Source organism: Chlorocebus sabaeus, chromosome 29, assembly GCF_047675955.1.
Source record: "Chlorocebus sabaeus isolate Y175 chromosome 29, mChlSab1.0.hap1, whole genome shotgun sequence".
Taxonomy (NCBI): Eukaryota; Metazoa; Chordata; class Mammalia; order Primates; family Cercopithecidae; genus Chlorocebus; species Chlorocebus sabaeus.
The window spans coordinates 1,859,702-1,874,366 of NC_132932.1; the positions used below are offsets into that span (position 1 = coordinate 1,859,702).

The window sequence follows — 14,665 nt, forward strand, 5'->3', positions numbered from 1 at the left end:
AATTTAGATTTCCTCAGCATCTTTTCCCTGAACAGCACTGATGAGCGTAACACTCTTAGGAACTCTATTCATATGTCTATTTAATAAAAATGGCAACATTTAAATTAAATATGTAACAGCAATACCTGACATTCATAGATTATTTATCTGCTGGGTGTATTGCATGTGTGACCTCCCTAAATTTTCCGATAGTCCTGAGAAAAGCTATTACTATCTCCATTTTGCAGATGGAGCAATTGAGACTTGGAGAGTCAGGGCATGCTTAAGGTCACACAGTCGGTAAAAGCTGGTGCTGATATGAACCCAAGCAGGCTGGCTCCAGGATCCCACTCTTAGCCATTATACTGCACTGCTGTGCTAAGTGCCTGCCCTTCCTTTGGGGAAGGATGCCTTTCAAGGAATATTGCAAGGACACCAGGGCAGGAGAGTCATGATGATGCTACCCCAAGCAGGGCTCAGGTTATGTCTCAACCTTCTGTGTGAAGCATTATAGGAGAGGATGTGTCCCTCTGTGTGAAGGTCCATTAAACCCACTTCTCTGTGCTTGGGTATGGTCAGCTGTAGCTGAGGTTGGGCAGTTAGAAGAGGAGGAGCAATTTAACTTGAAGACGGTTCTGGTCTAGATCAGGAAGGGAACAGTCAGCTCTCATATAAATATCAAGCCCAGACAACATCTTTAGAGCAGGGACAGACACTAATAGACTGTGGGTGGGAAGTGAGCAGAATCCTTGGGCTTGGAAGAACCGGAAGCTCTGAAATGGACTTCCGCCAGCTGGGAGCTGGGTCTGGTGGACTGGACCCCTGCCGGCAGGTGGCAGTGCAGGCATGGGCAGTCAATGCACCCGTAAGGCAGCCCCTGGGCCCTCAATCTCCCTCTTCCACATCCGAGGGCTCTGAAGATGCTCATGGTGGGACTCTGGCCTGCCTGGTGCTTACTTTTGGTATTCTGCATGCCTAGCATCACCAGATAAAACACAGGATGCCCAGTGGAATTTGAATTTCAGATAGACAATGAATACTTTTTTAGTATAAATGTGTTCCAAATATGGCATGTCCCAACTATCCATATTACTGAAATTTTTGTTGTTGTTTATTTGAAATGCACATTTAACTGGGTGTCTTGTATTTTTATTTGCTAAATCTAGGTGAATGGTGAGTTTTTAAGTGAAGAAATTGTATTCTTTTTTTTTACACAGATATTTACTGATTGTCTGTGATGTGGTCAACACAAGCCTAGAGGCTGGAGACGTATCAGTGAAAAGATAAGCTCCCTGCCCTCATATAGTTTATATTATCCTCTGTGTGTGTGTGTGTGTGTGTGTGTGTAGGGGAGAGGTGAGATGGAAGAGACATAAAATAAACATGCCTGAATCTGATGATTTCAGATACTGATGTGAGGGAAAATAAGACCAGAGATGTAATTGAGGTTGGTGACAGGTGGGATGGGTGACTAATTTAGTTGGAGCTGAGAACTGTTAAAAATTGGGGATGGAGTTTCAGGCAGCTAGAAAAGAAGACATAGAAGGGATGAGAAGGAAGGCTACTGCAACTGAAGGGAAGAAAGAGAAGGAGCAGATGTGGGGTGAGGCTGGGGAGGAAGCAAGGGCCAGATCATTTGCAGATGTTACAGGCCTGGGAAGGAGGTCCAGCTGTCATCATCTGATGTACATTTTATGAAGAACTGGAGAATGGATTGTCCAGGGACAAGAGCAGAAGCAAGGGGACCAGTGAGTGCGTTGTTGAAGCAGTCCCTGTAAGAGATGATGGTGTTTATAGAAGGTGGTGGCGGTGGAGATGCAAGAAGTAGATAGACTGGAGATATATCTTCATCGTAGAACTGACAGTTATTGCTGAAGAATTGGATGTAGGGAAAAAGGGAAATGAAGGACCTTCTAGAAATACTCTTGGAAACACTCCTGCATTTTGGGGAGTGAGTTAGTCCGTGTTCTGTTTTTTACAGCAGAGCTTCCGAACTGTTGTCATATTCATGGCCTACGTGGAAAATCGTATTTGTAGGGGCTTCTGGCTGCGAGGGGCTGGCTCAGGGGCTCCACTCGCCCCAGGTACACGGGCACTCTGAACCCTATCTCAGCAAGCTTGTAACCCACTCACGGCAGTTCACCCGCCAGGAAGCTCTGTTCAGGATTTTCCAGCTGGGGCCAAGTGTGTGCTGCAGTGGGCCCAGTGAGAGACAGAAAGTCAAGCTGGTGAAGGGCAAGAAGCACTTAGGATCAGGACACTCCCTCAAGCATCTGAAATCAAAGATTTCTGGAATTCAGGTCTAGGACAGATTTTAGAAAGGGTCTTGTCCAATCCCCTTTCTTCCTTCTTCACACAGAGAAGTAAGGGAGTTGTCCAAGGTACTCTTTCATTTGTTCCATTTATTGAATAGAACAAAGTGTGTGGAGCTGTGCTAGATGATATAAGACAGTGTCACTCAAAGTACGACATGGGATTATGGACTAGTACGCCAGTCTGTGACGAGAGGATACAGAAATGGAGAGTGAACTACTTTTGCAGCAGTTGGATATCCAAGAACGCCATCATTAGACTTGCAGTTTTCTTTCCTCCCTCACTTCCTCTCTCCCTTCCTTCCTTTCCTTTCCTTTTCTTTTTTTTTAAAGTAATCAATTTTCATTGCCGTATGTATTAGTTCAAGATGGACTGGGGCCAAAATCATAACAGCAATAGCAGTTTCCTCGGCTGAGCCCATTTGTCTCTAGTAGTCACAGCTGAATCAGTCACATGACCGTCAAGGTTGCCAGCCTCCTCTTCCTCCCATCTTCTCTCATTAGCACCGTCAGATAGTCCCTGAGATCTCAGGAACCCTGTTTCGTTGTATATCCTCTGCCCTGGTATGAAGAAAAGATGATTCTTACTGTGGGCTTTAGCTTTTTGTTTTTCTGTAAGTAGATTCATTTGTTTACATTCCACTTGTTCCATAACTCATTTCTCCTTCTCTGACTCTTGAAGGCTTTTTCTCTTGCACTCTTGGTTTTTGGTTATTTTCTGCCTTTCGCTTTATTCCTGTGTCCTTCTCTTGCCTCTGCTCATTGAGTTCTTCTGGGCTAGGCATGGCCTGTACTCAGTGTCTAGGGGGTGCAGAATTCACTATTTCCTCATTTGTCTTTTTCACAGACAGGGGCATGCTGTGTGACAAAGTAACTCAGAGTTCCCTGGACCGGATGGTGGCGAGTGGCAGTGAGGTGGTACTGCTCTGCACTTATGACAGTACATATTCAGATCCAGATTTATTCTGGTACCGCATAAGGCCAGATTATTCTTTCCAGTTTGTCTTTTATGGGGATAAAAGCAGATCTCAAGGTGCGTATTTTACTCAAGGACGGTTTTCTGTGAAGCACCTTCTGACCCAGAAAGCCTTTCACCTAGTGATTTCTCCAGTGAGGACTGAAGACAGTGCCACTTACTACTGTGCCATGAGCACGATGAGGCAGGTGCCCAGGAAGTCTTAACACAAACTCCTGGGGCATGGCTCAGCAGAGCTACCTCTCAGGGTAGGTCATGTCTGGGACTTGGCAGCCTTCTCTTAGCCATTTTGTGTTCCAGCCTGGCCTTTAGAAGTGACCTAAAGTGTCTTCTGAGAAATAAATGGCCTGGTCAGATCCAGGGGAGCACCCTGGCTTCAGAGAAGCAGAGCATCTCCCCACTTCTGACTCAGTGGGCCCTTGCCACCTGAATGACTCCTGGTAGGCAAGTTTAGGGAGCATTGTCTTTGTGTCCCCGGTGCCCTGGTCAGCCCTGATACAGAATGGGGCTTGACAAGCCTGTGCTGCGTTTCCTGTGAGGGTTTCAGAATGCAGGTTCAGGTGCAGGTGAAGGGCCCATCAAGGTGAGGCCGCCAGTGGTGTCTTTATTTTAGTCACCACCATCATTTATCCATTATTATGAATTGGTCTGTTTTCATTTCAGAATTAAATTAGGGCCAGATGTGGTGGCTCATGCCTATAATCCCAACACTTTGGGAGGCTGAGGCAGGCAGATCAGTTGAGGCCAGGAGTTCAAGACCAGCTTGGCCAACATGGCGAAGCCCCGTCTCTACTAGAAATACAAGAATTAGCCAGGTGTGGTGGCTTGCACCTGTAGTCCCAGCTACTCGGGAGGCTGAGGCACAATAATCGCTTGAACCTGGGAGGCAGAGGTTGCAGTGAGCCGAGGTGGTTCCACTGCATTCCAACCTGGGTGACAGATTCTGAGATTCTGTCTCAAAAAAAAAAAAAAGTTAGACACAAAGTTATTTACTCAAAAGACTTTTCACCAATTTACTTTTTTTTTTTTTTTTGCATCTTTTTATATCTAACCGCCTTCTTTTTGATGTTCTTTGACACCTCTATTTTACTTATTTTATTTGGAGAACATTTTCTTTTTTTTTTTCACTGAAGAGCACTGAGGCTCTCCCGGAAAGTTGTGACTTCCAGAATTCCAGCTGCCAAGTCCCTGAGTTTGGAGCTCAGTGGTGTCTCCAGCAGAGAAAATTTCCTCTGGGGCAAACTGACTATGTGATGTTGAAATAGATACATACCCTCAGTCCCTGGGAATCAGTCCTTCCTTCCTCTTCTCTTGAATTATCTGCCTTAATAGAACTATTAGAGTTATTAGATGTAATCTTAGAAATGGAAGAGGCCTTACACATTATTTTATAGAAACTACACTGCAGTCCAGAGACGTGGTGGACATTCTCAAAGTCGTATAGCTGGCTAATGACGGGCGCAGAAATGCAGCGTTACACTTCCAGGGCTCTCTCTGGCAGCTGCACCCTACGTGGCTCTATCAGTGAGTGGTTTGGGCAGCAGTTTATGTCCTCTTCAGAAACACTGGACAAGAGTAGCCACTATATGGAGCAATGGAAAGAACAGGGGATGAGGGAGCCAAAGGCCTTGGGCATGTGGCTTGGCTTTCTGGGGCTTCTGTTCTAATGCCTACTGAGTGTGTCACATGTCCATCTCACAGTTCATATATCATGGCCCCAGATCAGAAAGCAGCCATAATTCCTCCTGGCTCTTGCCTTGAATCTTCTCTGGAGGCTCCTTTTGGTTTGAGAAATTCATGGTCCTGTGATATGCCAGGTTTTTTTTTTTTTCTGGCGTAGTGGGCTAGAGGGTGGCTCATTTATATGCTAAATATGGGACAATCCTGAAGTTCATTCTAGCTGATACTCACATTGACATCCTGTCCTCATTTGGGGATGCAATATGCTCTTATAGCAGGAGCTTCGTACTGAAAATCTTGAGACCTTGGTTCTACTCCCAGCAATATCCCTGCCTCACTGAATGACTCTGGACAAGGTACATACTTTTTTGAGGAAAGGGCATTTTTTTAATCTGAAAAATGAGAATATGATCTTTTTTTTCCTAATAACTTCAGAAGAAACACCCTAATACTACACAAGGTAACTTGTGAATGTTTTGGAAATCAGCATTCTTTACACATGCAAGGTGTAGTACACATGATGGGGGAGTCTGCAGTCAGTCATGACAAGGGAAGTTGTTGGCGACAGTCACTCCTTCACTTGTTACCTCATAAACCCCCACTTGACACTTCACATAGGTGCTGAGGAACCACAATAATGGGTTGCCAGGGCCCTGAGCCCTGCTCCTGGACAAAGCTGTGGCCTTCCTGACGTGGGAGTAGCAGAGGTCATTGGCCACACTGCAGGTGCTGCTGTTGTTCTTGCTGTAACAGCGGCATCAGCAGACACAGCAGGAAACCCGAGGCTGGGTCTCCAAGGCAGGGCCTCTGTAGGCTTGGGGCTCAGGAAACTGTGGTGTGATGCGTAAGTTCGGTTTGGCTTTTGGCTGACTAATAGTGAGCTCACAGAGCTGCCTTTCCCCCTGTGGTGATCTGCAAAGAGTAAAGCCAGAGGCAAGGTGCACACAATGCAGTTTAATAAATGCAACAGAGGCAGGAGCTGAGAAGAAAGGCAGAAAACCATCAATACCAAAGTACCAGGCCAGAGAATCAGTGTGCAATGGTTTCAAACACAGATTGGCAGGCAAAAGACAGTAAAAATGTTGTTTTTGTAGAGAAAGATAGGGGTCTCATTTCTGTTCCTCCCTTCAAAAACACTTTCACAGGGAGTTGCTTGAAAGCAGACTTATGTCTTCTTTGTACTCTCAGTACAGTGCCTGGAACTCAGAGCAAGCTAATTTATGCATGTTAAATCAATTAACAGAAAGCAGTGCCTTTCCTCTGTATTTTACTCTGATTTTTGCTAATAGTCTAGAGAGTATTTAGATGAGATTTTGGAAACCCCATTGCCTGCTCATAAAGTATTAGCGAATTCAAATGTAATTTCATTTGTAAAGTACTAGGAGATGCAGAAAGTGCTAAAACTTTGCCCCCTTCCATGCCATGCAGAATCTCTAGTGTGGCTCTGAAGTGAACATAGAGAATGGGACGAGCTGTGAGGACAGGAGGAAGAAGATGATGCTGGTTTGTAGCAAATCCAGTGCTCAGTTGAGCAGAGTCTTCCATGTTTAGATAAAAGGGCACCCGCTCTTCTCCCAGGGCCTATTTTCCTCATGAGGAATGAAGCTGTGAACCTTTTGGTTCTCACTTTCTACTTCAAAAGGTAAAGAAAGTCAAAAAGAACAAAACGTCGTTTTCAAAGTGTATCAGTTGTAGGAGTAACAAAAGTGTCCTATATCTTTTTGTATCCTTCTATCGCTGTATCAAAACAGCATATAAAGCAGTTAGGACATAAATCCCCCTTCCCCAGGACTTTTGTCTTCCCACCAAGCCGGAGGATGAGCTGGGTTTGTTGTCTTCGAAGAAAAATTGGTTGGGCTAGCAGCCATTTTAACAAGGCTATGACAGGTCCACTTGAATCATCAAGAAGTCAGAAGCCAAGGAGATGCATTTTTGTAAGCCTTTGGTTTCTTCAGGAGTGTAGCTTTCTCATGCCAGTCAGCCTGCAAGTGAAGAAAGTTGTTATAGAATAGACGGCCAGTGCTAGAAGGAATCGCAGGGTTCATGTAGTCTGGGGGTGGCCAGTACTTGCTATGCTATGCCATTGCAGACATCACTAATCTATTGTGGCTCATTTTCCATCTACACATGGCAATAACTTAGCTAGTTCAGCTATCAGTGTTGGCATAAGTCATGAAACTCTTTTGTTCTCCTTTGATTATTATTATTTTTTAACTCATTTGTTTTACAGATGCAAAAACCCAGGCCCAGAGAGATGAAGCAACTTGGCTAAGGTAACATGTAAGTTAATGTCAAAATCAAGATAAAACTCAGATCTTCTGACTCTTAGCGTAGCCCTCTTTTTATCCAGCCACACTGCCTGTGTCCCTGAGACTGTTAGTAAAATAACAGGTGAGCTGGACACCCATTTGGAGATGACTGGGTATGTTTACTGTCTGGGTCAGGTCAGTCAAGTACTCTAAGTCTAGGGTTGTTCTTAGAACAGGAGCTGGGGTTGATGAGCATTTGTGAGTATTGCAGAAGGAGTGACGGGGAGGAGCTTCACACACAAACCCAGGCCCTGGTTTCAATTTTGTGTACGAGACTATCTGAGAATGGAATGCAAGTAACAGGCAAATAATTGACATCTCAGACCTAACTGTGTATACATCCTGAGTAGGTAATAGTGAGCTGTTCACTACTAATGCTGTGTGTAGGTTCATCCCAAAGACAGGCTGATCCACCCATAGATAGGCTGGTCCTATGATTAAGGAGTGTGAGCTGGCATTCCCTTTATCAGGACAAAGATAGGCTCTGCTTCCTCTGGATATTCTTCAGGCAAAGCTTTACTTGTGGCCTTGCAAATAACCCATGGCCTCTTGGTCAATGAACAAAATAGCAGTTAAAGAAGATGAATTCTCTTTATTTATCTTCTGTTTTCTCCCTGGGGTGAAGGTGAGGGTTATTGTCTGGCATATTAGAAAAATAGTACATTATACTACCTAATGGGTTTCAGTCTGACTTAAAATGAAAGGATAACAGGAGATGGGGTGCTGTTTTGCTGAGTAGCTGAGATAGCCTACCTTATTAATTCTAAATATGTCTCTATTTTCCTTTTCCAATGCTTCTTGGTTTCTTACCATTTCTAAATCCCCTTTCCCCATGTGCAGGACAGTGTGGGTAGAGATAGGAATAAGAAGCGGCTAATTCTTACCTTACAAGAAAAGTAACTTGGCAGTCAAGAGAAAATTGATGGCAACACTCTTTGCAAACAGCATTCGTAGTCCCAGCACTGTGAGAGACATCATGTTCACCTTCTCGGCATGAACTATGGTTGAACAAGAGTGAAGAGGGTGGCTTCAGGGAGAGATTAAATTCCCTTCCAGAAATTGGGCCTGTAACACTGATATCAGCCTACCCCAAGTCTGCCTAATTCTTTCTGGCCTGCAAGCCCAGCGTGGTGCCAGATAGCCAGCCCTCAGAGACCTTAGGCTGCTGCTGACACCCAGCCAGGCAAGCTCTGCTGGGAGAGTCAGAGGCTCCACAGAGCCGACTGGGCTCAGCATCATTTGTGTTTTCTTTTGAAATCTGATACTTTTTGGCCCCAGTGGACAACTACAGAGTTTGCTTTAACCCTTGATTCTGAAATTGGCCCTTTGATTTGAACTAACCTTTGGGTTCATGGCAGCTCTTTGAAGGTTGCTTTGTGTTTTCAGTTTCCGTTGGTTTTGGGTGATCTGGAACAGACAGCAGTGGTCAGCGTTACATTGGGAATGAAGAGGCTCACAGGATTGTAGGGTTTTAAAACTGGAGGAGACTTTGGGTGAGTGAACTGAGGACCATGGAATGTGACTTGGTTAAGGTCACATAGCTAATTATACAACATGCTTCCCATTCCAGCCTTTTTCATTGTACCATGAGGTCAACATCCAGGCACACCACTATGTGGGAAGAACTAGGATCTTAGCCCCATGAGAGGCCACATTGCCCTTTGTTGGAATTTAGCACTGAATTAGGCTGCACGTGGGCTTTCAATCCCAGGGTCTAGTATGAAGGGGACAGTGGTTGGTAAAGAGGAGAGATGAGGATGAAATAAGATGGGCTTTATTTTAGATTCCATCTTAGGGATGCCAAGCATTTCCCTCCCCTGCCAATGGCAGGCTACAGTTGGGCCTAAGTCTTATTTCCAGCATGATGCTATATTGAGAATGATTTGTCCACAGTTACATCTCTAACTTTCCTTTCACCCAATTCTTGTTCCCCATAATCTCTAGCCCCTTGAAGCCAGAAATGGCCTACCTGTAGAATTTGTCTTCACTTCAAAGTCAGTGGAGTAAACAAGTTCCTTGTTGTGTTGAACTGAACATGTCACTGAATTTGAATCTCCATATTGACCAAGCTTGATAGCATTGTACTTCCCGCTGGGAGAGACGACAATAGCAGGATCAAACTCTGTTATCTTCTTGGATGACTCGAGATTTATTCTTATATCCTTGGGGTAGAAGTCCTTCACCAGACAAGCGACATTTGTTCCATTTTTCATGACGAAAACGGATGGCTTGGTATGAGGTTGTCTTTCTGCAAATATAATCAACTTATTAGGTGAGATGATTACTCACAACTTGTGGGGGCTAAACAGTGGTGATTACCTTGATTACCCTGCAGCCAAACACTACAATTCAGACCTCCATGCATCCTGTTAGTGACCTGGGCCTTAGCACCTCTGTTAAAGGACAGGCAAGGGGAGCAGAAATGAAAGGCAGTGAGTTTGACTTCTAGTTAGGAGCTGCTAGGAGATAGGGCTGGAAGCACAGATGGAAAATAATTACTACAAAGAAGTTTCTGGATCATCTGGGTTTCGATTATCTGTGGATTTTTTCTTTTTCTTTTTCTTTTTTTTTTTTGAGATGGAGTTTTACTCTTGTTGCCCAGGCTGGAGTGCAATGGCGCAATCTCGGCTCACTGCAACCTCCACCTCCCGGGTTCAAGGGATTCTCCTGCCTCAGCCTCCCTAGTAGCTGGGATTACAGGCATGCACCACTATGCTCAGCTAATTTTTTGTATTTTTAGTAGAGACAGGGTTTCTCCATATTGGTCAGGTTGATCTTGAACTCCGGACCTCGGGTGATCTGCCCGCCTCGGCCTCCCAAAGTGCTGGGATTACAGGCAGAACTACCGCATCTGGCCGATTATCTGTGTTTTATTAATCAATCCTCTGGACAATCTAGGTCAGGCTGAATATCTGTCTGTACCGGTTGGTTTTTTGTAAATGCATGGGCACTTGGATGGTAGATCAGGGCAGGTGCTCATGCTCTGCATTCTGTCACTTAAAGAATTAAGAGTCTGAGAAGGACTGCATAACTAGCTCAGAGGCTCTGAGGATGGCAATGTTGGGGTCATGGAAGGGTGCCATCCCTTCCGGATCTGCTGGAAAGGGATCTGCTGAAGGCAGGTGGTACATGTTTCTGCCTCTAGGTGAATAACTCGTTCTTCTATAGGGGACTGACTACTGTACAGTTTCCTTTTGAGTCTTTAATCAGAGGATAGCAATGACCATTTTCAGGAAGTCCTTAAAGAAATAAAACCAATTTAAGCCCGTTCATTCTTGCTTTAATCTAAGAGGAACCGTGAAATGTTGGTCCCAGGATTGGGTTCCCTCCTGGCCTTCTCTTCTTTTGTGCCTCACTTTGGACTACCACCCTGTGAATGCATCCCTTTCTTTCCTTAAGACCACAAGTCTTGAAACTTTGAGAGAGGTAGTGATGATTCTTTCACAGTGCCTCACTGAAGTTTTTGAATTGTGATAAATGTTATGTCCATAGAGACTTAGATTCTTAGGCTATCTTCAAATAACTGTTAAAGAAAGAACCCTGCTAATACCTGAAACCAAGAGAGACAACTAACCTGTGAATGATGAGCTAGATATATTTTCAACTCTAAATTTAATGCTGACTTTCAATATTAATTGCTCCTGTAAATTTGGCCCTTAGTATTTGAAACTTAGGTGAATTTGGCTTCTTGATATCAAATGAAAAATATGTTGAATTCTAGTGTATTTTTATCTACTATGGTCTATAATCAAGACATTAGGTATTGCTGAACAAAAAGTTGGTAATGAATGTGTAAATGGAAAATAAGTAATTTTTCTTTTCCTTTGTTTTTGAGACAGGGTCTTTCTCTGTCACCCAGGCTGGAGTGAAGTGGCCCAATATCATCTCATTGCAACCTCCACCTCCTGGCTCATACTCTCCTCCAGCCTCAGTTTCCTGAGTAGCTGGGACCACAGGTGCACACCACCACAGGCTAATTTTTTGTATGAAAATAAATAATTTTTCTAATGCTTTATCCTGAATCTGAATGTAGGTTTCAGCTATGAGGTTCATGGCAGTAGAGCTACTGCCATATCAACTGGTTATATCTGGTTAAGAGGGAGCGATTGCTAGTCAGGAAGTTCCTGCTGATCATGGCTTTGTAAATGGACCAAAGTTGATCAAGGTTTTCCTAGAAAATCAACTATTCAGAGAAACCCCCTCATCACTACCTCATCATCCTCCCCATTTCCTCTGCTGAGAAGCTCAGCTAAAAGACTGATTCTGTTTCAGTCACTCAGGGCAGGAAACTCATTTCTAAGAATCTGGTTCCTTATGTTTTTGGCTTTGGTTCTAGACAATTGAGAGGATTAGAAATTTTTTAAAGGGCTTTCTTGGAACCTGCTTTCAACCTGCTTGAGAAAACTTCCTGTTTGGTTTCCTTGCATAGCTGAAGCCACTGATAACAGAAACTGATAACTGTAGCATTAACGGTTGGAAACCACACGCATTGCTCACTCACCTCCCTTCATAAGTGCGACACTTCTTGCTCACTGTTTTGACTTTGGTTTGAGACATACTCTGGCTGACTTTCAAGGGAGTTACAAGTTACCAAAGAAACTTGTCCATAAAATAAACACCCTATTTCCTTTTTTATTTAAGAGTATCCCTTAATCTTAGTCTGATTTAGTTGGATAATTAAGGCTTCCTAGAATTTTAAAATCTAATTTCATCAGGCAGTTGTCAAATCGTCACTTTGGTTGGGGAGATTGGGTTTGAGTAATTTGAATAATACAATATAATTGAAAAGACATGTCTGAAGAAGGTCATGCACTTAAGATATTGTGCTCTGAATCTATTAGTCAGCATTTCAGATAGAGCATAATGCATTGACTTGATAAAACATTTTTCTGAATCTCTCTTTCTACATTAATGTTTATATTTTCAAAGCGATTGTTTGAAAGAAAACTGTCTTATTGAATCCATCCTATGGCATCTTGGTAACCAAAGAAACAGATGTCTGACTGAATTAAACCTTTTCAAAAACTGGAATGCACTCAATATAGTTGCCATATGCATCCTAGTCTATTTTGTATTTGACTTAAACCCAAACGTGAAGCTGTATGAAACTGTAGTCCAAAATTTAGATTAAAGATTTAATTGTTTATCTTTGAAGAACTTGTAGTCTTTTTTTCTTGGTCCACAAATATAATTACATTGCAACATGTGCTTCAAGTGCTATTTCTTTGGAAAATTGCTTTATTGTCAGACTTTCTCTTTTTATGAACACCAATATATTGCTAAGTTATGTGCTGGTAAACAATACCAAAAAAGTGTATACCATTCCTGAACAGTCTTTCTTAATTTATAAACTTAGAAGTCACCTATGTTTTAGATTCACATAGAGAGTCCTACTGATCCCCTAAGAATGGCAACGTCTGGAATAAATGTCGCTCAGAATTTCCAGACTTTCTGCCAATATGGGATTTAACTTAAATCCTGAAATAAAAGTTTGTTCTACCTAATTACTCTGACCATGCTAACTACCTTTCTCCAGAATCTTCCAATCTGCAGGACATTCGTTTTCAGTTTGCAAGGAGGCATGCATACTAGTTAGTTTAGCCAAAGGGATGTGCAGAGATGAAGCAGCTTCCTGAGGAATTGCGGCCCGAGTATCCCTCCCACTGTCTCCCCTGCACCTGAATGCTCCAACTCTTAGTGTAGTTCTTCTAGATTTCTTTGTGTTTTTTTGAGCTGCTCTGAAGATTTCAGAAGTAAATGGGGGGTATTGTTTTAATATATACTATATACATATATTAAAATAAAAGGAGTTACAGCGTTACTTAAGTGACTCAGTCTAGTGTGTTCACTCTGGCTTACTTCACGTCTGCAATACTCTGTCTCCTTATTACAATTTCATTTACTAGTTATAATTTATAATGCAAACTGGATTACAGCCCTAGTGCCAGGACTCAAATTATCCCTAGAAATATAGGAAAAAGATAAACTCACGGGGCTCCACGAAGAGTTTGGTGCCAGTTCCAAAAAACATCTGTCGGGTGTCCCAGGAGCACATTATGACAGTGCCTCACAGGTAACTAGCCTAGAGCTGGCCCTGGGGCCTGGGCTGTAACATCTGTGCCCTGCCCCCCAGCTTCAGGTCTCAGCCTAGAGACCCCACAGCTCAGTGAACTACAAAGCTGCTTTTGATGAGACCGCGGGGCTGAGTACACAGAGTCTCAGTTCCCTTTGAAGCTAATAATAGTTGAACTGCTGGATAGAGATGTGAGGGTGAAATCCCCATCCAAGAGATACCAGGGCAGGGCTGAGACAGAGCAAGAGAAGAAGGTGGCAGGTGAGCAATAGCTGTCTTCATGATGGAAAATTTGACTCCCAGTTTATTGAGAGGGGCATCCAAGAAGAACATAATAGCTTGGAGCACTCAACTTGACCTTTCTTACAACAAATGTTAGGTTGAGGAGAGGAGAGTTATAGAAACAGGTTCCACTCTTATACTCTGGTTCCATTCTCTTGGGTCACCAGTACAGAATTTTGATTAGAAACCTAATTTCCCCCATCACTCAGACTGAGTCTCACAATAATAACAAACCTGCTTTCTAATTCCCTGAGCTTGGTTAAAGGCTTTCTAAGGACCTGAGGGTTGAACAAGAAATTGGTCACTGCTGGGGGAGCCCACTCGTACTGTGTGAGAAGCCAGTGCTTGCTTTGCATTGCTTATTTTTGTTTTATAATTTCTCCTGAATCTGGATACAGATATAAGCTTCAAGAGCATGCAGTCATCATGTGAAATGTAACTTAAAGACCATGTGAATTACTCTGCCTCATGACCAAAAATCAAGCTCTTTGGGTTAGAGCCTGGCAAAAGAGAATGACAGTTGTGTAGGACCATTATTCACTGTCAAAACTTTAAGGACTTGGGGCTTGATTTGAAAATTTTCACATCCCCTACCTGAGCTTCACATCGTCATATTACATTTCATCACTGCAGGAGAAGAAAACCAGAGAAGCTAATGGAGTGTCATTGGGGAGCATGGTCAGCATCCTGGCAGAGGGGCTAAGCATCAGTTTCATCAATTTCCTTCTTCCCTAAGACTCCCAAAGGCACAGCCTCAAAGATTTGATTCTAACACTACAGATAATTCCAAATTTCAAGTGGAAATGATTTTAGGGGAAAATGAAACACAATATTTTTTGCTCAGATGCAATTTGCTAACCATCAATCAGACTGAAATCAGCTACAACATGATTCTGTTTCCCTCCTTTTTAGTGCTCTAGTCTCTCTCCCCTCAAAGATAAGAAAACTCGGCAATTTCTACCATTTCCCTGGAAGCAACAGGCAGTGGAGAACCCCTATAGGTTTACAGCATTCTCTGAGAGGCAGAGACCATGTTGATAGTACCAGTCACTTT

At 43.2% G+C, this 14,665-nt stretch overlaps 1 gene segment (V, D, J or C); it reads right to left on the reverse strand.

The window, feature by feature from the left end:
* Positions 1-5,886: 5,886 nt before the first annotated feature.
* LOC103231396 (T cell receptor delta constant-like) overlaps positions 5,887-14,665 on the reverse strand; it is a 45,332-nt gene continuing 36,553 nt past the window's right edge. The window contains 4 exon segments of the C gene segment in view: positions 5,887-6,929; positions 8,141-8,254; positions 8,598-8,663; positions 9,226-9,504. Of these exon segments, the coding sequence occupies positions 8,142-8,254; positions 8,598-8,663; positions 9,226-9,504 (458 nt within the window).